Raw genomic sequence first — 26,869 nt, 5'->3', positions numbered from 1 at the left:
TCTTTTATTAGATTTGATTATGTAAACTGGGATGTTTTGCTCTTTCCTTAACAGTTTAAGTAAGTCTAAAATACTATTTTGAGAGTTATTTTGATGCGTTTGCCTGGTTAGTGTTGGATTTAATAAGTTTTCTAATTCGCTTAAAGATATTTTCGTTCTTTTTCCTGTTGTTGATGAAAACACTGAAAAAAGTAATACACATTATTTGATTGCATAAGTAGCTCACATCATAAAAATGGCGTCTAGATGGCGGTAGATTTAGGCCAAGACTGCTGTTCTCATATAAGATCAGCTGCGCTGCGCAGGACATATTATAGTGCACGCACATTTGCTTGGACTGCGGTGCACTTTTGCTATTCCTTCACTCTCATAGCGCGATGGGACGACAATCCGATACCTGCGATAATCCGATACCTACCACCGGAGACAGATCAGGCGGAGGACCGACATTAACTTACTCTCCGATGAAAGAGTCATTGGTAAACTGAGAGATACACTTTCACTTAATCGAATACACCCTCATACATGAGAGGTTGGTTCTTTTATCCACTAAACCACGGCAGCAAATGCGTTTTTGTCCTATTAAATAAATATTTGAAAAACCGCTACCTGTCACAAAAATCACAATAATAAACACAGCGGTGTTTCTTTTCATTGTACAAAAATATCTAAATCTTCACATAGACCTAAAAAACCGACTTTCATTACATTTTAACTTCTGCGGCCAATAACTGAATGAAAATGAATTTCCTTCGTGAAAATCATGGCGCGAAATTGAAAGATAATTGACGTTTGACGTGCGTAGAAATTTCGGCCTCGGCGGCTTATATAAGGAGATCAGTCAGCTGCGCAGGACATAATATAGATAGTGCACGCACATTTGCTTGGACACAGGTGCACTCACTACTCCTTCACTCTCATAGCGCGATGACAGACAATCCGACCAGGGAGAGATCTATGTTTAATAGATACATACCTAGTTATGTACTGTTTTATCTTTTAAAGGGCAAGATTTTTGTGGTAAACGTGGCTAAGCAACTTCTCCTTAAGCCAAACAATATCTAATCGGAAAATAATGGATAAATAGATTATAGAGATCCGTAGTTATTTATATTAAGTAAGCAGACGTTGACGACCTCTGTGGCGCAAAGGTCACCAAGCCGGACTGCCGAATCTGAGGTCCCGGGTTCGATTCCCGGTTCGATCGACATTTGTGTGATGAGCATGCTTGTTGGTCGTGGTCTGGGTGTTATGATATATATCTATAAATATGTATATATGTAGCTATATGTAGTTTATCAGTTGTGTTAGCAACCATAACACAAGTTAATTAATAACTTACCATGGGGCTAACCAACCGTGTGTGAAAAGTTGTCCCGACATTATAAAAAAAAAAAAAAAAAAAAAAAAAAAAAAAAAAAAAAAAAGCACCAGCTGCAAAGGATTTTCAATCCCTCATCCCTGGAACTGGATAGAAAAATAAAACCAAAATAAACAACTTATAGACGTATTTTTATTTACACAACGCATTTATTTATTTATACCTATCTAAAATAGTAGAGAAAAAAATAAATAAACAAACAAAGAATGTATGGTAGTTATTGAGTCTATTCAGTACAAACGTTTTTTTTTTTTTAATTTATTTATATAATTATATTATGTATAAAAAAATTACATTTGAATTTAAAGAACTTTCAGCGTTAAATAAAGTAAAAAAAATATAGGTATAAAAGGTATAGGTAATTGTAAACAAAAGATCATTCCTTATATATGTTAAAAAAAAACTAGAAAAAATGAAAAATCAACCTTTTCACATTTGAATTTCGTACCTCGTCGTGAAATATATGAAAATCTTATACTAAAATAATTACTAATTTTGTACTATTCTTACATAAAGGACCATGGGCGAAAATGTATGAAGCCTGGGCTCACCCACCAACAGAGATGAGACCACTTTGAATATACTTGTAAAGCACTAAATATAAAGATTTAAATTTTTGCGAAGAATCCATGGGGTTATTTTGCTATAAATATTTTTCTCCGACCATAAATAAACTAATATTCTGCAAAAAGTAGTGCTGTTATGGCAGTCTAGGTTTTGTTATTGAACACCTTTAACTAGTTTTAATTCCAGGTTTAATGTATACATAAAAAATAAAACAGCTGCTAACAGTTAAAATTATTTTTGTTAACATTTCAATCAATATCAATAATAATGTCGTCTAAATATCCTGCCGGTGGATTAAATTGTGAGTGCCTGCCTCACCCTAGATACCATATTATTGAAATGATTTGAGCACAACTTCCTACTGAGCGTCTACCTGTTAGACACGAGCAGTAATACTGAGCGATGGCATCTCGACCCATTTCGTTTCTGTTAACCAGAATGTATACCTACGTAATATGTAAACCTATTTAGGTGCATATCTTTTTTTTGCCATGGAATTGAAGGTAGTGCCCATAGTAACAATTTTAGTACAAACAAAAACCTTCACAACGGCATATGCTATAACTCTGTTGGACAATGAGCCCAATTTGACTCATGGTCCTTTAACAGAATTGTATTGTCAAAAAACCTTCCAAATAAGCTTTGCCTTTGCATGTTTTTTTTACTGCAGACTATAAACAGTCGAGTGAAAGTTGGCCAGGGACTCGATTCTCCTAATTTTACTTAAGCGACATACGATTCACGTTCGACTCGATTCGACTGAGATCCGATCCCGACTCGATTACGATTGAAGCGTATGTGGCATTCCGCTATTTTTTCTTTGAAATAAACGTTTTTATCCTTTTCTGTCATTCAATAATGAATCATTTTGTCTGTAAATGATTTACGATTGCAAAATGATTGTACAGCAAACTACCGTATAGACCAAAATTACCAAAATAGCAGACCAATCGCACACCAATCAAATGTCAATCGAATACGATTGGTCTTTTATTAGTAGCAGAATGCCCGATACGGTCAAAACGGCTATTGCGATCATATTGCGATTCGATTTCTATTCATCATCCTCCGAGCCTTTTTCCCGGGTCGTTCGTCGTTTCGCCCCACAAACGATTGGCACCACAGTTTTGTTTTATTCGGGGCGAATGGCCCAAGGTATCTTAAGCATAGGTCGATTCGCACCACGCAGTAAAACATTTGGTTAACTCATTTCAAATATCGTCAATTCCGATTATTTATTTGTACAGTCGATACGAAAATTGACATCATCTACCAGGAGAGCAGAAGTGTAAATGTGAGTGAATTGTGTAAAACTCTAGGAATATTAACAGTTGGGAAAACTCGGCCTGAAAAGCACGGGCCAGATTACCACGAGAAGAAAGTAACGTAGGTAAATCGACCCACTGAAATGCTTTTCCTGAAATCTGGTAGTTGTGAAATTTTTCACAGCTCAAAATCGTCAGGAGGCCAAAAGACTAGTGTCCATTTCGACCGCGCGGCCAACTCATAATATTTGATGAAACTTTGCCAGGAATTAGTAGTAATTTGTTACTTTCACTCCTCTTTTCCTGAATTTGTTACAAAAAAAACCAAGACGCTATGACAAAGAATAGTTGGCCGCTAGAACCGCCACTTGCCGTAGTCATCGCCCGTGATTACACAGAAACTATACAATGCAGATAGACGAATGATACATCAAAAGAAAGGTCTTAATTTGTATAATTTGTTACAAAAATAAAAAAAGACAAAACGTAGATAAACAAAAAGTTATGCAATGTTTAGTTTTCAGGTTATGAGTATGTAGGTATATCACCTTAGGTGTCAAATTAATAGAAGCTAATGTGTATAGACAATTAGTCTTTAATTTGTTACAACGAAAAAAGACAAAAAAAATACTAAAAAGTAGGTTCAATAATATGTTAGAGTCGAGTTTAGTTGGCCGCGCGGACGGCAATATGCCTAAAATACAATTTCGTTTATCTCGTTATTAAAAGTAGGTTTTAGCTTAATTAGAGTCCTAGTCGATGGGTAACGTAACCTAGTTTGAATAAATATAGCGAATATAACTGCAGCATTCATATTTTAGAAGATATTTACAAAAATACAGTGGTATGAAACTGTATGAGAGAAGGGTGTCCATGTATTTTCACATATTCGAAATTTTCGATATTCACTTCTTATTTTTTTAGGGAGAGTGCATACTAGTAGACGCATGATTACATTAGTACAAAAACATATTGTTAATTTTGTATTCTGACCGAATATGCGGTTCCTTTTGCGGTCTTTAAAGAACCCATTTACTGATAAAAATTTCGTTTCATTGACTTTCCGCAGGTGTTTTATGATGGGAACGATTCCAGAAAAATTATTTCTTTGTTTTCAATCTATTGTTAAAAATATTTGTCGCAAGCTGTTTAAAAAGCGAAATTTTTTGATGCATATAATATCATTCCTGTGCCGAATTTTGAAGTGTATACTCGTATTTAATTCCCGTGATTTTCATACTACTAAGTTACTGAGAAAATTATCATTCCAAATCCAGAAGTGTCCAAAAGTGCTTAGTTATCAGTTGTGCCCACTGTTTGTTGGAACTCAACTCACCACCAAAAAGTGTATTGCAGAGGGATCCAAATCGACTGCGGTAAGTTTATTTTTAACCATTTTATGATGACTTGTATAAAGTAATAAACTGTAATACGTCCTTATAATTATTAAGTACCATATATATAAAATGACATGAAATTCATGAAGTCTCTGCCACATTTTAATGTAATTTCAATGGTAATATTTGCAGTGGCGGCGTAAAGAAACCGTGACTGAAGCTAGCGTCAGTTGTTTTTGCTACTTCGGTGCTTAAGCTTTTTGTTAGATTGAGGACTCAAAAAGTAAGCGCAGAATAAATTAGAAATTAATAAAAAACCGCGAGCGAAGCGAACGGATAAGTAATCAGGTAAAAGCAAAAATACAAGAGAGGGGTGACAGTCGGAATGAGAGGGGTGCCACCCCTCTCAGTCCCGCCTCAACGTCTCGCGCATTCACTGTTGTAGTTATGTTTAAAATTTAAATATCGCGCAGTAAATGGTAGTGAACTTAGGCTTCGTAGATTAGAATGGCACCCTTAGTGACTTGTCCCATCTGCCTGCGCCATCCTGGTCATGCACATATGTGCCGACCGAGATGGCACCCCCCCCGAGATGTGGTACCAGGGGCGGACCGCCCCCCCCCCCTCCCCTTACGCCGCTACTGATTATTTGCATCAAAAATTATCGCTTTTTAAACAGCTTGCGACAAATATTTTTAACAATAGATTGAAAACAAAGAAATATTTTTTCTGGAATCGTTCCCATCATAAAACACCTGCGGAAAGTCAATGAAACGAAATTTTTATCAGTAAATGGGTTCTTTAAAGACCGCAAAAGGAACCGCATATTCGGTCAGAATACAAAATTAACAATATGTTTTTGTACTAATGTAATCATGCATCTACTAGTATGCACTCTCCCTAAAAAAATAAGAAGTGAATATCGAAAATTTCGAATATGTGAAAATACATGGACACCCTACTCTCATACAGTTTCATACCACTGTATTTTTGTAAATATCTTCTAAAATATGAATGCTGCAGTTATATTCGCTATATTTATTCAAACTAGGTTACGTTACCCATCGACTAGGACTCTAATTAAGCTAAAACCTACTTTTAATAACGAGATAAACGAAATTGTATTTTAGGCATATTGCCGTCCGCGCGGCCAACTAAAATCGACTCTAACATATTATTGAACCTACTTTTTAGTATTTTTTTTGTCTTTTTTCGTTGTAACAAATTAAAGACTAATTGTCTATACACATTAGCTTCTATTAATTTGACACCTAAGGTGATATACCTACATACTCATAACCTGAAAACTAAACATTGCATAACTTTTTGTTTATCTACGTTTTGTCTTTTTTTATTTTTGTAACAAATTATACAAATTAAGACCTTTCTTTTGATGTATCATTCGTCTATCTGCATTGTATAGTTTCTGTGTAATCACGGGCGATGACTACGGCAAGTGGCGGTTGTAGCGGCCAACTATTCTTTGTCATAGCCTCTTGATTTTTTTTGTAACAAATTCAGGAAAAGAGGAGTGAAAAGTAACAAATTACTACTAATTCCTGGCAAAGTTTCATCAAATATTATGAGTTGGCCGCGCGGTCGAAATGGACACAAAGACTTAGATCTTTTTCATAATTTTCATCAAAAATATTATAAGCAAAATACTTGGTCTAGAATAATGGACTCTTAATATAAACTTTGTTACTACTGTGTAAATACCTAATAAAAAATGAGTTTTTTTTTTATATTTACGTTTTGCATCAAAATTGAGATTATTTTAACTTTCTTATATTGGGTACTAGGAGTTCAGCATTTTAGACAAATTCATCCTCATCCTTCGAACCTTTTTCCCAACTATGTTGGGGTCGGCTTCCAGTCTAACCGGATGTATCTGAGTACCAGTGCTTTATAAGGAGCGTCTGCCCTATCTGACCCCCCCAACCCAGTTACCCGGACAACCCTTTAGTTAGACTGGTGTCAGAGTTACTGGCTTCCGACAACCCGAATATTAGAGAAAGTAATTTATGCGAACTTCGAAAATATTCTGACTAATTAGCTGTTCCACCCGCTTCAAATATAGTGGTCGTTGATTACTGACGAGATACATGCATTGTATTTTAATAAATTCTTTTGCCTTGAATATATTATAGGACCACTACTTAGCGAGATCTGATAATAATTGATCTTGATATTGAGTTGTGTAGCAGTGAGTACGTCTTGCTCCCTTAAACGGCACTGCTTGCGGTAGCGTCGGCGGTCGGAATGCCTCCCTTCCTCAAAAATGTGCGAGGGGGGCGATGGCTGATCCTCGCGTTAAGCTCGTGAACAGGTGCTGCTTGTGGTGCCTGGTCGTCTTACTGACTATATAAGTAGTAATTATGTAAACACATTTATATATATATTTTTTTATGTTCCTGGCTGAGTGGCCTAATTTACTATATTCGTTTCATCCATGTTGTACATTATAGCACATGTAGGTGGGCACTCCCTTATATCCTATTATAAATAATTGGAGGCTATTTTTCTTTTCATTAAATTCATTACGCTTGAGTTAGCTTAAGCCCTCTTAAGCTAGTTATTCAGAATATTTTTATCAAGTATTTTTTTATATTAAACTTCAAGTATTTTATGCTGTCCTGGTACATCGTAAGATAAAACTCAGATACAAAAATGCATTTTTTTCGGTTTTGAAGTATGGATAAAACTTCAGTAGGTAATGATACTACACGGAAAATGTTATAATAAAAACTGCTTATCTCCTCTGACTACAATCACAATTTCAAAAAAAGAACTGTTTCATATTGTGGGGCGAATCGACCCATTCCAAATGTGTAGTTCGTCGATTGGCACCGCGGGGCGAATCGACCCATTCAAAAATTGTACTTCGTCGATTGGCACCGCGGTGCCAATCGCTTGTGGGGCGAAACGACGAACGACCCTTTTTCCCAATCATGTTGGGGTCGGCTTCCAGTCTAACCGGATTCAGCTGAGTACCAGTGCTTTACAAGAAGCGACTGCCTATTCGACCTCCTCAACCCAGTTACCCGGGCAACCCGATACCCCTTGGTTAGACTGGTGTCAGACTTACTGGCTTCTGACTACCCGTAACGACTGCCAAGGATGTTCAATGACAGCCGGGACCTACAGTTTAACGTGCCATCCGAAACACAGCCAATGGTGTCTAAGATATACTTAGAATGTACATACAGACTTAGAAAAGTTGCATTGGTACTTGCCTGACCTGGGATCGAACCCGCGCCCTCATACTTGAGAGATTGGTCCTTTACCCACTAGGCCACCACGACTTTTTCGATTTCTATTCGATTTTGTCATTATTATCTTAGGAGAATCGGGCCCATGATGGTTGTTTTTTTTTTAAAGAAAATCGTGACTGAATGATGAATTATCGATGAACTTGTTCCCCAATCTTAAGTACCTAACTAATAATCAGTGGATGGTGGATTGGTACTCTTGGGCACCTCAATCAATAGGTACTAATATTATTTAAAAGTTGAAGCGCTAATCTCGGGAAGTACCAGTCTGATTTGAAAAAATCTTTCAGCGTTAGAGAGCCTATTTATCGAAAAAGGCTATAGGCTACTCTTTATCAGGGTTCATGAAGAAATTCCCACGTGATGCGGGTGAAACCGCTGGCAGAAGTGAATCTTAAAAAACTAATAGTCAGTGGAAGGCGGTTTGGTAGCCAAGTAGTCCAGTGCTCGTTGTATGGCCGGCGGTATGGGCGGGGGTGTTGGGATGTGATCTCCTTGAGCCACGAAGCCATTCTCTCCAGCCGTGTACAGGACGTTTATAATCTGTAATGAGAAGATAAATTAGAGGAGCTCGTGGCTAAGTATCATAAGCATAATGTTAAGCAACGCTTGGCGCGGGTGGTCATTCATCAGCTATTACGAGGTTCTCCATTTTTCAGAAGATTCAGAATAAAGTGCAGGTCCCGACTGTCATTTGTGGATGTTTCATTTAGGGTTGTCTGGTAACTGCAATATATGCAGTGTTAATTTTCGCGAGACAGTTAATTGAGGCTTCGGTCCTTCGGATATTCGACACGTGTTTCGCCTCGAAGATGCCACATCTCCTGAAGATGCCCCTTTCTTTAGGAGTTATTGACTCTGCGGGTGCCCGAGTTACATATACAGGGTTATTGGTAAAACACTAACGACCTTGCAGGACTGTTTTACTAACATCATAAGCTACAACTTTTGTTCTATGACTTTTTATAAAACATGATACATTTGCCAAAAACAAACATACAAGATTTCATTGTTCTATCTAACACATTTCAACTCTATTTTGCTGTAGACATAAAATTTGCACGCCCCTACCATTTCTTTACCAACTAAAGGCCCGATCGAGACCAGTCGAGCGATTAGTCGACCTTAGAGGATGCGGACGAGTCAAGATTATCACACATTATAAAAAATTCGTTTCGTGGAGGGTTTGCATTTTTAGAATGAATGCAAGATCTTTATCTACCCACGCCTCCCGCGCACTGTGTGGCGGCTAGCATTGTAACGGCTAGGTGTAGGGATGTTTGGGAATCGTATGGCGCATTGTCATCACATCTAGCAAGCATTCGCACCATTTCCGTGTACTCGACATTTGAATATCGATATGCCATTATGCCACCAATTACGTTCGCACTACCGTATTTCGCTACAAGGACACGTATGACGCGACGCGGGCGCATAAAACCGACTGACGGCAGCTCGTTAATAGGTCAAGTTCAAACGCTCCCCCGCCGCCGCCTGAGCCCCGCTCCCCTCCGCTGTCTTTTGTACTACTGATTACCTAACTAGCACTTTCTTTTGCTTCGCATAGACTTCGTAAATTTTAGAGCGTACAATTGAAATATTTTAATTTTTGTGTGAAAATTTGATGACTCTAAAATCTGAGAATTATTAAAAGTCCTAGAACAAAAGTTTTAGTTTATGATATTAGTAATTTGGTGCTGAGAGGTTGTTAGTGTTTTACCAATAACCCTGTATAGATACGCAAAGTAACTCCTGAATTCATGTTTTTTTTTTTGTCAAGGAAGTCAGATAGGCAACTGGCGAACTGTTACGAACGTAGTATGCTTTGCTTGCACTTTGTGGCAGTTTCATGTACCAACTTCTTCATACTTCCTTAGAGACAACTACCTTCCACGACTATTCTACTAGCTCCCAAGTCACCCCAGGGCTATACCTGTCCATCAGGCGCGGTGTACTGGTACTGCCCCTGCACCAGTAGGCTGGGCTCTCCTGCGCTGTCAGGTTGTAGACTGCCTTTCTGTTCGTGGAAGATACCGCCCGCTGTGGAAAGGAGAGTTAAGAGAATATAAATATGGTGTTGTGTGGATGGTCTTCAACAAAAAAGAGGTTTTTTTTAGAAAGAAAGTAACCATAGAATTATAGATGCATTGTGTGAAAGTCGTTATGGCTAGAAAGAATGACGCACTTTTGAGATTTGAAATAAAATCGAATTTTCAACAGAGGTATGACAAAATTATTTTTTAGAGAAAAATAATGTTACCTAGGGAAAACTAGCAAACCGATTGAGAATAAACTTGCAAGACACAGCAAAAATGCATAAATATAAGCATGTTTTATCGAAAAAAGACACTGAGGATATTTTCCTCAGGGATGGAAAACAACGCCACAACGCATTAAAATAAGCATGTCTTAATAAAAGTATTAAAGCCTGCTTTGCTCGAGGCTTGGCTGGGGCACTGCTGTGCCCCCAGATAATTTACTTACACGTCTGCAAAGCCCATCTATATGAGCCATCGTCGTTCGGTCCCTCGAAGTCCTGGCGAACTATCTGATCATCTTTCTGACACCAGCTCAATGATGCTGCAGCCAGGATCTGTAAATAGAAGACATTAAATAAATTAATATGTAGTTTTATTTAGCAGACATCTGCGTAGCCTTTTACCACCTAATTTGGGGTCGCTTTTTAGTTTAAGTTGCAGCCGAGCACTACAAGGAGCGACTGCCTCTGATCTCGTCAACCCAGTTACCCGTATTAGGTACATACACGATACACCCTAATAAACCTATTGTCAGACTTCTTAGTCAGACAGTCTCTACATAATATAGTCAATCTGTAGAGATTGTCAAACTACGTGGTCCCCGAAACAGTGAGGAATTCGTTCACGGATACTGCAAGTGTTTTTTGTAACCCAAGGATACTGGCATGCCTAGTTTTTGACATAATAGTTAAAACTCTCTGTAAGTAGGTAGGTATATGTTTTTTGTTAAAAAATGGTCAGATTGCCTATTTGATGTTGAATTTAGCTTATTATCATAACTTCCATAAAATGGAAAGAGGTCTATTGTAAATAGACTGATGACATTTAAAACCACGCCAAAAACATTGCTCAAATTCATATTCATTATCACCTAACCATAAGTATATTTATAAATAAGATTAGTGTAAATAAACGGCCCTATATCGCAACTTAGTTACAAAACAATTGCGTAAGAATTGTTCAAATTCTACATTTTAAAGTGAGCGGTAGATTTGACAGCTCATGTCAAACTTGTCAACGATTTGTCAAGATGGCGTGGAAGTGGTTACGTGAAGTGGGAATTAGTTTTAACCACTTTTAAGTAATAGTAAGGTCAAACGATTGATATCATAATCATTGCATAGTATTAGCGGGCGCTGTAAAGCCTAGAAGCTGTAAAGTCGGCTAGAACACATCAGGAGATCGGGGTCTCATGAAAAATTATGAACAAGGAATTCATTAAATGCTTGAGTTACTAAGTATGTAGGGTGAGTGATGCCTAGCATGTGCTGGTTGCATATTGTACCTATGTATACTGCACTATACAAAATGTATTATAAAATTACTATAATTATATATTAATATATATTAATATTTTATATATATTAATACTGCACTATAAAAATTGTTAATAGGTTCTTGTAACCTACAGACAGACATGTGTTGTTGGGGAGTTTGTTGCGCCGCTTCTTCCCAGCAAAAACACATAGGAAGTGGTGAAGGGCGGGCGTTTTGGGAGCTGTCTTTTGTAGATTTCTGACGTTCGAAAAGTGCTGCTTTGCAGCCTAATTTGAATAAATGGCTTTTGATTTTGATTTTGAATTATAGGTTCATTTTTCCTCTCGCCCATTGGTTAAATATTAGGTTATCGAAATCCTACCTAATGGCGGATTTTTCAATATTTACTCACTTTCATCTGTACTATAAATATTATTTGGACATATTACCAAAAAAATACACGGTAAATATAAAAAAACAACTTCGTAATTTAATTATCTAAACCGTGAGAAAAACCATGTAAACATCTTTGAAAGCAACTGGTTGCAAAACCCGAATGTATTATAGATAGATGATACGCGTCGCGTTGAATAGCTTTTTTTCTAATAAATGGAAGTTTATTTTATTTGTATAACGACTTTAATTGACGCGCATAGCCTGAAGGCAAAAGATTGGCTTAGAATAGAGTCAATAGATTCGAAATCTGATTATCATTAAGAGCTATTGCATACTACATTTATCTACTTAATATAAGTCGTGGTGGCCTAGTAGGTAAAGAACCAACTTCTCAAGTATGATGGGTTCAATTCCAGGTCAGGTGAGTACCAATGCAACTTTTGTATGTACTTTCTAAGTATATCTTGGAAACCAATGACTGATTAAAGGTGAAGGAGAACTTCTCGTGGAAACCTGGTCATTATCAGCCAATTTCATCGACATTTCCTGTTTCCCATGGTTTCACCCGCGTCTCAGCACTTAATTTCTCATACTGGGATAAAATATAGCCCACCTATCACCCGGGGATAGTGTAGGCTATACAACAGTGAAATAATTTTTCATATTGGTTTAGTAGTTTCGGACCCTTAAAAGTACAAAAAGCATAATTTTGTATCTTCTTTGTAATAATATTAGTAAAAGGGCAAATTAACTTTGGTGTAACTCTTCCGTCAACAACCTTTTAAATTGAAGACATAAACTTTAGCAATTTAAATATGACAAGTTATATGAAGGAAATATATTAACATAGATTATAAATCGTATTGTTTATGATGATAAGTTTATTTATGACAGCCTGATATTTAATTGGAATGTTAAATTATCTGCTATGCGCCAGTATATTAATGTTTTAGCGAGGATTGTAACCAATTGTATTTAGGTCATGGTCTAAACTGGTGATCCTGATGATCTAGACACACGACAGTGTGTCCGCCAAGTTCGAGCAAAAAAAGCGACACACCGGCCGTGCATTACAACGATCACGTAATTAGGTGATCAGGGGCTATTGGGTTGCCCGGGTAACTGGGTTGAGGGTGTCAGATAGGGCAGTCACTCCTTGTAAAGCACTGGTACTCAGCTACATCCGTTTAGACTGGAAGCCGACCCCAACATAGTTGGGAAAAAGGCTCGGGTAGGATAATGACGTAATTAGGTGTATTAGACAGATTGAAGACTTTGATTAGAATCAAGATTCTTAAAAAAAACAATAGGCATGATGACAGTAATCAAAAATCATTAAAATAATATATTTATTAAATTAAACTTGAAGCTTGGAATATAAAACGCGCATTGTTTTCTTTATTAATAATGTGATTAATATGTATTTTTATAAAATAAAATTACGAAATAAGGCAATCCGCCATGATATCTTGAACACCAATCAGAGCTCGTGACGTCATTTCTCAAAACAACTCGCGCGAAAGCGCGCGAACGTCACATTTCGTTATTGTGAACTTCCACTGCGATCTTTGTTTTTAATTAATTAATTGTTTATAACACGAGTTATAGAGCCCGGATTTATCAAGGCAAACAGCGCTAATTTGCCTAGAATTGATATCATAATGCTGGGAAAGTTTTTGGCATCAAATGAAGATTTTTGTTCAGCTGAATTTAGAAATGTTAAAACTTCCATGTAAGTATACTAGTTTAATTAAAAAACAATGAGAGATGAAACCTAACCTCGAAATAGTTATTTACATTATAAACTATGCTAGAATCTAGAGAACTATGTAGTAACTTACATCAAGGTGATCTTCACAAAAATAAAGTTGTACCCTGGGCAATATTGCTTTTGAACCTCGCCTTGCAAGTTTAAGCCACTTGTTTCGTATTTTTTTATTGTGAGGAACGTACACAAATAACTTATCCGGAGTTGTTTTGGATGTGTTCTTACACTGGGGGACCCCACAACACCTATGCCCTTTCGAATTCATATTTAATAACACAAAAAACTTATAGTTCGGCCATTCAGAGAATGCGTTCCTGACACGTCGCGATTGAACTGACGACGTAACTACATTCATTGATTATTGATATAATAATGTTGTTTTAATGCTCCTCAATTGTTAAAACGGTAAACAACCAGCAAAAATATTTTTATCGTAACTGCAACGCCATTGCAAAGTTACGTCGTCAGTTCAATCGCGACGTGTCAGGAACGCATTCTCTGAATGGCCGAACTATAATTATTGTTCGAGCGTTGTTTACTTGCGTCTTGTAATTTCAGTCGTGACGTCACAAGTGACGACATGACACTGACAAGCGTTTTCGCGCCGGATTCAAAGTGGACAGAGAAAAATGCAATTATTTGATAAAAAAAACTTCGCATTTTCTTAAAATTAATAATTTTTCATATAAAATAGACGTATACCTACATCATACAAAGGAATTTAAAAATTTGTCATCATGCCTATTGCCAGCTATCAGCTCAACTGTCGGTCAACTGTTTAGTTTGCAGTTTGCTCTATGTAACTCAAATGATTGGACAAAGTTACCAAGTTCAAGCAGTGATGATTAATTTGACCTACAGGTTACATACCTAAGGTCGTCACCTGCCATAGTGTACAACTAGTTGTTTTAGAAAGTAATATGTTCACTCTGATCCGCTTATATTATAAAGGTTACTAATACATTATCTGCCGAGCCTTTTCCCAACTATGTTGGGGTCGGCTTCCAGTCTAACCGGATGCAGCTGAGTACCAGTGTGCCACAAGGAGCGACTGCCTGTATGAGCTCCTCAACCCTAACAGGGCAACCCAATACCTACCCCTTGGTAGGACTTGATGTCATACTTTTTCTGGCTTCTGACTACCCGTAACGACTGTCATTTGTATTAAAAGTCTAATCAAGATTGTTTACATTCCAGCGGGGCCCAGCAGGGCCAAGGCCTGCCGGGGCTGCGGGTTGTTCGAAAGAGATACCGCGGCCCTGGTACATAAAAGGCCTATGACGGAACACGACGATTTTAGTCAGTAAGAGTCTGACACTCCCTCACCGCTGCTAACCCACAGCGGGAGGAGTCATTTGATGGTTTTTGACGTCGCTAAAAAAAAGGTCTGTATTATCCAACTTTTTATCTGTCTCCATCATCTGGTTAAACTAGAAGCTGACATTTTATAGATAAGTATTTTCTCGAAGTTCTATAATAACATACTATAAAAAGAAAATACAATAGGTTATTTACCTTATTATTTAATTACAATTACATAATATAGAAAAATCAATTAGTAGATAAAATGTCATAGGTATACTTATATCTAATTTTATCATTCAACCTTTCCTTGTTTAGGTACATAAAAAGAAGTTCAGGTCAAACGTTTTCTTTTTAATATTTTTTTTGTTTACTGACAGACAGACATGTGTTGCTGGGGAGTTTGTTGCGCCACTTCTTCTTCTCAGCAATAACACATAGGAAGTGGTGAAGGGTGGGCGTTTTGGGAGCTGTCTTTTGTTTTAGCGCTCGAAAATTGTTGACTTAATTTTCCTCAGAATTCAGCTGATATTTCGCGTACTTAGCGATTCATAAAAAATCTACGGTGTCTATCGGACCCGAACTTAAACGTTCACCTTGAAATGTTTTTTTTTAGAAGTCAAAATAAAGACTAATTGGATATTGAATTACCTATCTTAATTAAACATAGTTATTTTTCTCACGGTTTACGATCGAAACTGATGTGCGTATAGGTATTAATGTTGCCACTAATTTATATTAATATAACCATATCATAGTTAAAAGTTTTTATTTCGTTGTAAACCGGCGGTATTGGTAAGTCAATCATCAACCTGTAATAGATTTATTTTATGATCAATGAATAAAACGGCTTACTGCCGTAACCGATATTCTATCTCGCTGTGGGTGCAGCGTGAGGGAGTGTCAGACTTACTGACTAAAACCCACCATGTTCCTTCCCTTCTTAAGCCCTTTATGTACCAGCGCCGCGGTAACTCGCGCGAACAATCCCGCAACCCCGGCAGACTTTGGCCCTGGTTGGCGCCACTGAGATCATTCAACCTAAATTCGAAATTCAAAAGGGCGCATACTTTGACAGCTACATGTCAAGATTCCCGGCAAAATGTCGTCAGTTCGGAAACGTTGACAAAACAATAGTACAATAGAATCGTGAATGGCAGTCTGTCTGCCCTTTGTAGAACAATTTGATATACCTATGTTGTATTATTTAATGTCATTTAACATTGAATATTGAGAGCCTAAATATTTTGGGGGCGTCATTCTTATTTGCATAGCACGCCTACGATCAAATGCATTGTTTGTGGAATCTACACAAATATAATAAAGATGAAACATCTTTCATTTGTTTGTTCTGTAAAGGCTCTGAAACTAATAAATCGATCTGAAAAAATCTTTCACTGTTGGAAAGCTACACTCTTCCAGAGTAGAATAGGCTATATTTTTTGTTAGCAGTTTCCTCGGGACGTGCATAGAACTGCGGCAAACCGTTAATAAATCAATTAAAGACAATTTAAAACTAATAAATTGCATCAAAAAATTGCTCCTCTTCGCTGTCACTGGGTAATGTACCCAAAAGGCTGGCAGCATTGCCACGTTGGATGGCAATGCTCAACCTTTGTGCGAAATAAGAGCCAGCCTTTGGGTCCCGGGAAGTGTCAACCAGATTATTAAGGGTATTTTAAGTTACTTTTAAGTGCTGTGTAAATATGTGTACATAAGACTTATACATTTGGGTTAAACCTTTAAATACATTTAAGACATTTAAACCGTTTAACATAACTTCAAATGTTGTTCGATTCTCACGAAATTGTCAATATGAAGATTTATTTCTGACAAGCTGTTTCTCACGGCGTCACTCGCTTTCTAAAGTCAGATTTTTTAGGCTACTAGATGTTTTCCCGCGATTTCACTCGTGTCCCGAACGAATTACTTCTCACACCCGTATAAAAGTAGACTACTGAAAAGTAGAACATTTTTGTTACAGCCTTTTTATCGTCCCACTGCTGGGCACAGGCCTCCTCTCACACGGAGAAGGAAAATTAGAACATAGGATAGTCGATTTGACTACTCGTATATAACGACTGCCAAAGATATTCAAAAGACACCCGACACAGGACCAAACATTACTTTGCACTATCGAGTGAGCCCTAGTGTCAGAGTTTTCTCAAATCCGCCTGACGGTCTCTGACGTGGAATTGTAACAACGACTGCTACTGAGTAGCATTCGGGGACGCCGGCGACACGTGCCCTCCCAGGCACGGGGGTGTAACATCGACAACTACCAGACTCTGGACTGCTTTACCTATCTTAAAAGTGGGTCATAATGTATATGTATCCTTTTAGATAAGTATTTGAAATCATAATTATTTTATTTTTCTGAAGTCTTTTAGATCATCCTTATTCACTTGCAATGTCTTAACCGACTTCACAAAAAGGTTATTACGTAATATGCCCAATTATAGTCAAAAGATAAGTATTTAGCAAACACTTGTTTTTGAAATGGATTTTTGCAACGGCCTTGTAAGAGTAACGCTTCGTTTTACGTAATCACTTAGTTAAATGTTTCTAAAGCTGAGATTCCACCGAAATGTTCGCACACATTTGTACGCGAACTAAAAATAGGGTACGGTTAGAATCAAAAGTAGTTGAACAAATCAAAATGTACAAAAGTGCTTAGCAAAGTAAATGGTCCTAATTTTTTTTAACACTAAAGGTTAGTTATCGACTACGACGTGTTTAGCGGTTTTGAAAAAAAAATATTTGTTCAGCTACTTTTGAAGTTACTATACTTACCTAAGCGATGTCGCGAATCCACAGTTAGCAACTTGTGGTCAGGGCACAAGAATTGCAGTTTCGCGGACTTTCTACAAATGTTCGCACGCAATTTTACTGTTTGCTACTTGAAGAAAGTAGATAAAAAGTCATTTGTTCAAAGTAGGCTGAAAAGTTTACAAAAGACAGACCTCAAACGCCCACTCGTTACCATTTACTATGTGCTTTAGCTGGGAAGAATAAACGGTGGGAGCAACTGCCCACCAAAGTTGAGTAGCAGAAGAAACCTACATTTTTGTGCATCACACCGCTACACACTGGTGGACTCTCATCTTTAGATATGTACTTACGGAGGTACCTACTTGACATCGTAATAAAAAGCACACTTATTTGAGTAAATACTAAATACATTATAGGTAACTGTATTTACAAATAAGCAAATATGTTTTTGAAAAGTCGACATTTAATCTTTGAACCGAAAACTTCTCATTACCTAATTACCCACGAGCTACATATTTCATGAATCCTAACTTCTAAAACTACATACAAATGCGAAAATGACACTTCTGTCTGTCGCACTTTCACGCCAAAACTACTGAACCGATTAGAAAAATTCTTTCACTGTTGGGGCGCTACACTCTTCCCGAGTAACATAGGCTATATTTTATCCCGGTACGGGCAGTAGTTCCCACGGGACGCGGGTGAGACCGGGGGTACATCTATAGTCTTTTTTTTAAACTGACATTACGAGTGTTGTCAGTTTATGGCAAATTCTTAAATAGTGATGTGGCACGACCAAAAGTTAGCGTTAATAAAATCAAGTATCGTTTTTTTACAATAAGTCATCCTGAAATAAAGGGCTTATTCTTGATGATTACGCATGGCGTTGCATAGTCAGATATCCCTGGCAGTTTGTAGCACGTCGTGCAGCCATGTGTACGTACGTGAATTGTAAATATAAAACTTTGAATGAATATTAAATTCGTCTATTATAGATAAAAAGTTACGATTCAAAAAACCGGTATCGTAAGTACAACACTGCATAAAAAAAGCTAGCAACATTATTTGTAAGTTTCACATTTTGCAAATGTCAATTTAGTCTACGAGATTAAAAAACAGACTATAGAAGCGTCTATCTAGCTACGCATTTAGTGACTTTGTGACCACGTCATTAGGTTTAACTCCAAAGTAGGTTAATAATTAGTTACGTCTAGACACAATGACAAAACCTTGTAATAGTTGTAAATCATCAATTCCACGCGTCATGATTAAAACTTGCTAGATTATTTCAAACTAGCTGATTCTCCCATCTCAAAGAAAATACTGATGTATTTATACTGATAAAATTATTGATTGAATAGGTATATGATTCAGTATTTTTTAGGACTCCGTACCCAAAGGGTAAAACGGGACCCTATTGTTCGCTCCTCTGTCCGTCCATCCGTCCGTCGGTCACCAAGCATGGCTCATAGAATAGTTTTTATACCGGACTTTTGAAGAGTTCTCTTGGAAACGCGATATAACCGAACTCTACGTGGGCGAAGCCGCGGGCGGAAGCTAGTTATAATATAATTAAGAATTCAGGTAAGACTTAGGACCCGGAAAAGAGACTTATTTTTGCTTAAAATTCATAAAAATACTTCTCTTGACATTGCTAAATAATCTTTTTATGTCCTTTCGAAGAATTTTAATTAAACATATAAACTATTGTTTAATTAGTAAATATTATTTGGCTATAAAATATTTAGCATTGTTAACATTCGTATTCAATTCGCATCATTATCATTATATTATGGTACTAGCTGTATTCCCGCGGTTTCACCCGTGTTCTGGGGGTAACTTCTTACCACAAACGGGCTTAAAATGCCTGTATATTGTTCTGGAGCTAAGAAACCGTGGCTAAGTCAAAACCGCGTGGATCCATCGACGCACCATCTTGTCATAACGAATTCTTTCGTGTTTCGGAAGGCACGATAAACTGTAGGTCCCGGCTGTCATTTGAACATCTTTGGCAGTCGTTACGGGTAGTCAGAAGCCAGTAACTCTGACACCAGTCTTACCTGGGAGGTATTGGGTTGCCCGGGTAACTGGGTTGAGGAGGTTAGATAGGCAATCGCTTCTTATAACACACTGGTGCTCAGCTGCATCCGGTTAGACTAGAAGCCGACCCCAACATAGTTGGGAAAAGGCTCGACAATAACGCAAACATAGATTTTTTTTTAATTATTTTTTTTAGTTTGTGTCTTCAAACCGTTGAAAAGGCAAGATGAAAAATTGACACAAATTTTTCAAGCATTGTCAAACTTAATACTTGTAGTATGTGAGGAAAACCTTGTTTTTAAAATAAATTAAAATTAATCGTCAACTTTGACCTTGTTTAATTCAAGTTTTCCCATTAAAATACTTATATTTAAATATAATGTTACTTAATCTTATGTTACGAAAAGACAAAAAAGATTATTTTATTATAAAGCAGCCGTTTGCCCGCGGTTTCACCCGCGTCCCGTGGGAACTACTGCCCGTACCGGGATAAAATATAGCCTATGTTACTCGGGAAGAGTGTAGCTTTACAACAGTGAAAGAATTTTTCAAATCGGTTCGGTATTTTCGGAGTCTTTAGGGTGCAAACAAACAAAAAAATATTTATTTTTACTATAGTAAGTATAGATAAAAATCGTTTGTTTAGTGTTTTTTTAAGAGATATAAAATATAAATAATGGTGAATTTAAGCAAAAAATTCTACTGTTTCTATGCAGATTATTATTTTATAACTGTTAATAACATTATGAATTTATGGATAGATTGAAATCTGCCAACATAATAGAATATTTTCGTATATCTTTACATGTGGGAAATACTTCGCGCACCCGGATAAAAAAGGTCTCTATAGCCTTCCTCAATAAAAGAGTTATCTGAAACAGTGATTCCTGAGATTATGGTATTCAAACAAACAAACTCTTCAGCTTTATAATATTAGTACCTAGTGGGAATTTTCGTACCTATACAACAGTGTAATGAGGCTATCATTGCAATTGAGAACAATAGGTACTTTCTTTAAATCATTTTTTTAAGCACCCTATTTTTATATTTTTTTATTAAATAAAATAATTCCCAAATAGTTCACGTAATTTAAACGTAACATACAATCTTACAAAGTTATTTTTCTGGCATTTATTTCCATCAAATATGGCCATTTAACCATTAAAAATATTTAACGACATAAAACTAAAACTATATAATAAAGGCGGGAAACTCATAAAAGCTGGCAACATCAAACAGACCATAGAGGTTACAGGTCAATGAGTTCGAAACAAGAATATTAAGAGATATTCAGATTATTACTCAATTTCAACACTAAAACGCATTTATTATTGTTTTGGCAATGAAAAGTGACAATAAGATAAGAAGAAGACGAACAAAAAAAGTAGTTTAGCATTCATTTCAAAATTTATTTTCGAACAAGCTTCGGCCCGTGGTTCCACCCGCATCCCGAGTTAACTCCTTCCATTAATGGGATAAAAAATATCCCAATTTTCCATTGTTTTTTGTTGTCGCTGGGTAAAAAACGCTATTACGCCCTTCCCTGCCAACTATGTTGGGGTCGGCTTCCAGTCTAACCGGATGCAGCTGAGTACCAGTGCTTTACAAGGAGCGACTGCCCTATCTGACCTCCTCAACAAAGTTACCCGGGCAACCCAATACCCCTTGGTTAAACTGGTGGTATTTTATATCTACGCATGAATCTATTTTTCACTAATTAAATATGAATATCATAAATATGAATTATGTATTTAACTTGATGCGTATGCTAACTGAGTTTCAAGTTCAAATATGTATTTGACGATTACCCAATCCAAGTTATTTATTTATGTTATTATAATGTAAATTCAATAAGTTAATTTAGATCTTGTGATCAGTTTAAAAGTTCTCATCGTCATCCTCTGAGCCTTTTTCCCAACTATTGGAGGTTTTTTTTTGTTGGGGTCGGTTTTTAGTCTACTTACTAGTTGTATGCAGCTGAGTACCATTTTTTTACAAGGCGACTGCCTATTTGATCCCCTCAACCATGGGCGTAGCCACCTTTGGGCTCAGGGTGGGGCAGCAGTCAACCTATCCCCCGGGGGAGGGCGGGGGCCCTCCGATTTTTTGTATCTTGAGCCCTTAAACTTGTTAATTTCTTAATTTGAGAGGTTTATATTATCAGGTACAGAAAATAAACAATCACACAGGACAAAAGCCAAAAGTAAGGGCATATAGTTTCTGAATACGCGAGCAAAGCGAGCGCGAAATTTTTATCGGACTTAAACCAAATATTACGTAAAATTTATCCCAAACGTACTTAACTTTTTGTTTCTTGACAAATATAAAAACAATATAGTTTCTGAATACGCGAGCGAAGCGAGCGCGAAATTTTAATTATTTTTTAAGACTCTAGACCAAAAACTACGTAAAATGTCGCTCAAATATACATTTTCATGAATGGGGAGACTAGGTACGAAACACCCGATTTACGCCCATACGAAAACCCCCTCGCTCGCATGGATAAGCCGATTAAAATAAAGTTAGATAACGTATAGCAACGTCGCGCAGCTAAGCGTCGCGGACCACTTGGAACGCCTCCAGGGACCACCGGTTAAGAACCACTGTGCTAAACGATCGTTCTATTGTACATGGCTGGGCAAGCAAAATAGCGAGCGCAGTTTTTACACTAGGATAAAACTGCATTTCCGAAATTTTGATCACATCTACCAGTTCCATTTCCTTCAATGCATTATTTTTTGGATTAGATGGACGGCTCGGCTCGCTACGCCACACAGCACCTATTCTTTTAGGGAATGCGGCTCGCTTTCAAATGACGCGCGCACCGCGCACCTTCGGAAACTCGAACGTGCATTTTGTTTTGATTGCGCTCTTTTCAAAGTCGACAATTTTTTTTTGTGCAATAACTTACGGATAGAACATATGATTGTTGATGTTGTTAGTTAGAGTTAGAAAAAAAAACATTGTTTAATCAGACACCTTATAGGTCAGAGCTAGGGCCCAGGGTGGGGCAAGTGCCCCAGCTTGCCCCAGTGTGGCTACGCCCATGCCCTCAACTTGTGTTTAAGTTTTATCGCAATAATATTATAAACACAAAGTTTGTAGTACAAACCTACAGTAGTACCTTGGTATGTATGGATGTCTTTTCCTCTTCCACGCAAAAACATAGGATGGGTTTTGATGAAACTTGGCAGTACCTAATATGTTTATAGTCTGATTTTTAATTCGAGTCAGTAAAATGACAAGTGCAATTGTCACTTTCACAAAAAAGGGTGACCCACTACAATAGTGATGTTCCACAATCGATCGACTTAGAAGTTTAGTCATGATTTTAGACCTGCCAATAACAAAAAAAAATATAACAACAGTATTTTACGTAATATTTAATTACATGTCTTCAGTTTAATTTCCGTAAATTACATATTTATGTTAATATAAAGCCAATTTGATATTAATAAAAAATGTAATGTATGTACAAATAAATAAATGAATGTAATCTAGACTAACTTTTAATTCTCGATTTATAAATCTCGATTTTCCACATTACTATTTATTTGGGACCCTATTTTTTTTAAACTGTGCAACACTGGAAATGTCATTTTACTGACTCGAATTAAAAATCAGACTATAGTTAGAATGATGTAGTACCTACTGACCTAAATGTTAGATCAGCCCGTACCCGTAGTCTGGAAGTCATTGATTGATACACGCGTGCATCGTGTCGCACGTTAATGTCGGTGGTGCTTGTGATCTCTCTCCGGTGGTGTCGGCTTGTCGTCGCATCGCTCTATGAGAGTGAAGGAATAGTGAGTGCACCTGTGTCCAAGCAAATGCTTGTGCACTATAATGTCTTGCGCAGCTGACTGATCTCCTTGCATGAGAACAGCCGCCGTGACCGACAATCGGTTAGGAGGACATCATCATTATAGTTTTACAATGTCAAAACGGCCATTGTCATATAAAGTACTTATTTATTCATCAATCAATACTTATATATTTATGTATGAGACGCGCCTCTGATATAAAATATTAATGATTTACACAAGCCTACTATACATTTTAAACAAGTGTGTTTGTTAATCTTTAACTCGAAAATGAGCCATGCTTTAGAATCTTCGAAACTATCATCTGCCTAGCTTGCCCAACTACGATGGGGTCGGCTTCCAGTCTAACCGGCAGCTGAGTACCAGTGTTTTACATACATGGAGCGACTACATATCCGACCTCCTCAACCCAGTAACCCGGGCAACACCTTGGTAAGACTGGCTGCCAAACTTTGGAGTCTCACTACTGCCAAAGATGATCCATGATCGATGGACTACGGCTGTTACTTAGCCAACGAGCGTTTTGTACTTAATAATTTCCCTGTCCCAGAAGTCATATGTGATACACACAGATTGTTAAACTTTTGTGACTGCATCGTCGACATTCTTCTTATCGAGTGAGCTGCAGATTTTAATCACCTAGCAAGTCAGGTGGTGTCCGCCTGACGGCCTCTGACGTGGAATTGTTACAACGACTGCTACTGAGTAGCATCGGGGACGCCGGCGACACTTAGGTATCTTCCTAGGCACGGGGATGTATTACTTTCAGACTTCGGGCTGCTTTATGAAAGTCTTCTAAAACCCACAAAGCGATTTCGGCCCGACCCGGGAATCCAAAACCTCGTGCTCAGCAGCCGCGCTTGGGACAGCTAGGTCAACGAGGCCGTCGCAAGAGTCACGAGGCAGTGGAGAGGACAATGAAGTGATAAAACATATTGACGAGTAAAACCGCGGGTTATCACTAGTATTAACCATTTATTAGTTGAAGATGAATTATATTTTTTGTCTATTAAACCAGTAATAAATTAATAATCGATTAGTTTTGATACTCTGACACGCTATAGTTCGGCCATTCAGAGAATGCGTTCCTGACACGTCGCGATTGAACTGACGACGTAACTTTGCAATGGCGTTGCAGTTACGATAAAAATATTTTTGCTGGTTGTTTACCGTTTTAACAATTGAGGAGCATTAAAACAACATTATTATATCAATAATCAATGAATGTAGTTACGTCGTCAGTTCAATCGCGACGTGTCAGGAACGCATTCTCTGAATGGCCGAACTATAATGACTTAAATTTCAACGCCTATCTATCATAGTCTTCTAAACTAATATAATAAAACAGGAAACACTTGTTTTTTTTTACCCAAACTGCAGGACCGATATGAAAAATTCTTTCACTGTTGGAAAGCGATACTCTTCCCGAGTAACATAGGCTATATTTTATCCCGGTACGGGCAGTAGTTCCCAGGGGACGCGGGTGAAACCGCTGTCAAAAGACTTAATATTTACTCAACATTTGTTAAATATTTCACATAGGTAAGGTGTGGTTTATGCATTAATAAACTTCAAATAAATGCAGAGGAAATTTATTTTTTAGTGTCTGTGGCGCAATTTTTGGAAGGATTAGGAAACTCTTGACTGTCTGTCTTAAGTTGTATTTTTATTGATAACTAGCCATCTTCCCGTGGTTTTATCAGCGTCCCGTGGGAACTACTGCCCGTACCGATTAATATGCCTGTTACTCGGAAAGAGTGTAGCTTCCCAGCAAATAACTTTTTAAATCGGTCAAGTATCTATCAGAGCCTATTCATGTCAAACAGTCTTTCCCCTTTATTAGGGTTCCTACCCAAAGGGTAAAACGGGAGCCTATTGTTTTCGCTCCTCTGTCCGTCCGTCCACCAGGATGTGTCTCATGAACCGTGATAGTTAGAGAGTTGAAATTTTCACAGGTGATGTATTTCTGTTGCCGCTATAACTACAATAAATAAAATAAATATTTTGGGGGCTCCCATACAACAAACGTGATTTTTTGCAAATTTTATAAATAATGGCACGGAACCCTTCGGGCGCGAGTCCGACTTGCACTTGGCCGGTTTAATATTAGAAGTCATTTGTGTGTTTTCGCAAATTTTAGTAATTTCGTCACGTACCTAGGTATAAATGTAAAATTAGTTAGGTACTTAGGTATGCAAGCAGCGTATGGTTTGTGAATAAAAAAAAACATTTTAAATTCTATTCTAGTCTAGAGAAGTTAGGTAGTTATCAGGATAGGTAGGTATACTTAGCTATAACATTTTAGACTTTCATACATTATTAAGTGTTCAAACTCAATTTTTTTTATTTCAAATAGGCCTACGTTATTATGATACATAGGTACCTATCCTAATATAGAGAACCTTATACCATCTAAAATTAAATTAAATATTTTTTTTTATACTAAGGTACCTTGGTACCGGGCTACAGTGATAAGTGTCATTTTTAACCAACCGCCCAAGAAGGAGGAGGTTCTCAATTCGTCAGACTATTTTATTTTTTTACGCCTGTTAGGTACTATCACCTATTTATTTATAAGATGGTCTCTAGACCGAATATTGTGCAATAATATTGACCGTCTAGGAAGCACCTAAGTTTAGTTTTTTTTCGAAGAAATTAATATTGTTTTTAATATTACAAATACAAATATTTTTTATATGTGTTTTAGATGTCAACTGGGAATCGAACTCGCTGACCATTTGTGCGTAGACCTACACTGGTAGGTCGTGTTTGAATAATGTTAGGAATTTACAAGGCAGTCGTAAAATTTTGTAACCATTCAACTAAATTATCAACGGGTTAAGTAAGTACTAAGTAAGTACTTAAGCTTATATCTTGGCAATAACTTTGTTATAAGATCTTAAATTAACGAACCTAGCATTTAAGTACAAATTACTTACCATTAATAACGTTGCTGTGAAATTCATTTTAAAAATTCTACAAAATAAAAAAATAAATCCAAAAATAAACTAAGTAGGAATAAAAACTTTTTCGTTACAAAAAATCACAAGTTTCTAACAAAAAAAAAATATTAAAAAAAAAATAACACGCGCTCGTTTTCCCGCGAATAAATGACAGTTATCAATTCGTTCAGGAATTGATTGCGCGGCGTTCGCAACGCGACTGACTGCAAGGAGGTTGTAACAGGTTGTATATTTGCCATGAATTGTGATGACCTCTGACCTATTGTGCTGTTCAGTGTTTATTTATTAGAAAGGGAACCGTTTTCATTATGTAATTTGAAGGTGCGAGATTTTGGCAATTCGTTTCAAGCTTTTAGGTATATTTAGTATTTAAAAGGGTCAATGTCATGCCGATACTTTTGTAACCGACTTAAAGTAAAGGAGGTTCTCAGTTTGACCTGTGTGTTTATGCGAAATTATCTCATGTT

At 37.2% G+C, this 26,869-nt stretch overlaps 1 protein-coding gene across 1 annotated transcript; it reads right to left on the bottom strand.

Moving 5' to 3' along the window:
- Positions 1 to 2,964: 2,964 nt before the first annotated feature.
- Positions 2,965 to 26,629, bottom strand: LOC124644275 (endocuticle structural glycoprotein ABD-4-like). Its single transcript, XM_047183544.1, has 5 exons — positions 26,379 to 26,629; positions 10,307 to 10,415; positions 9,756 to 9,862; positions 7,865 to 8,365; positions 2,965 to 3,000 (listed from the first exon to the last, which is right to left on the bottom strand). The coding sequence occupies exons 1-4, from the start codon at positions 26,403 to 26,405 to the stop codon at positions 8,225 to 8,227; spliced, it is 384 nt and encodes a 127-aa protein (XP_047039500.1). The 5' UTR covers positions 26,406 to 26,629; the 3' UTR covers positions 2,965 to 3,000; positions 7,865 to 8,224.
- Positions 26,630 to 26,869: the final 240 nt, after the last annotated feature.

The sequence above is a fragment of the Helicoverpa zea genome, chromosome 29 (genome assembly GCF_022581195.2).
Source record: "Helicoverpa zea isolate HzStark_Cry1AcR chromosome 29, ilHelZeax1.1, whole genome shotgun sequence".
In the NCBI taxonomy this organism is placed as follows: Eukaryota; Metazoa; Arthropoda; class Insecta; order Lepidoptera; family Noctuidae; genus Helicoverpa; species Helicoverpa zea.
Note: the sequence above shows the minus strand (reverse complement) of the source record. Positions and strands in the feature narration are given on the sequence as shown.

Excerpts from the sequence above, each read along its gene's own strand:
- LOC124644275 (XM_047183544.1), bottom strand. The coding sequence starts at position 26,405 with ATGAATTTCACAGCAACGTTATTAATG. Across the intron at positions 10,416-26,378 it reads TCACAGCAACGTTATTAATG|ATCCTGGCTGCAGCATCATT; the intron begins GTAAGTAATTTG and ends TTCTATTTACAG. Across the intron at positions 8,366-9,755 it reads ACACCGCGCCTGATGGACAG|ATTATAAACGTCCTGTACAC; the intron begins GTATAGCCCTGG and ends TTCTCATTACAG.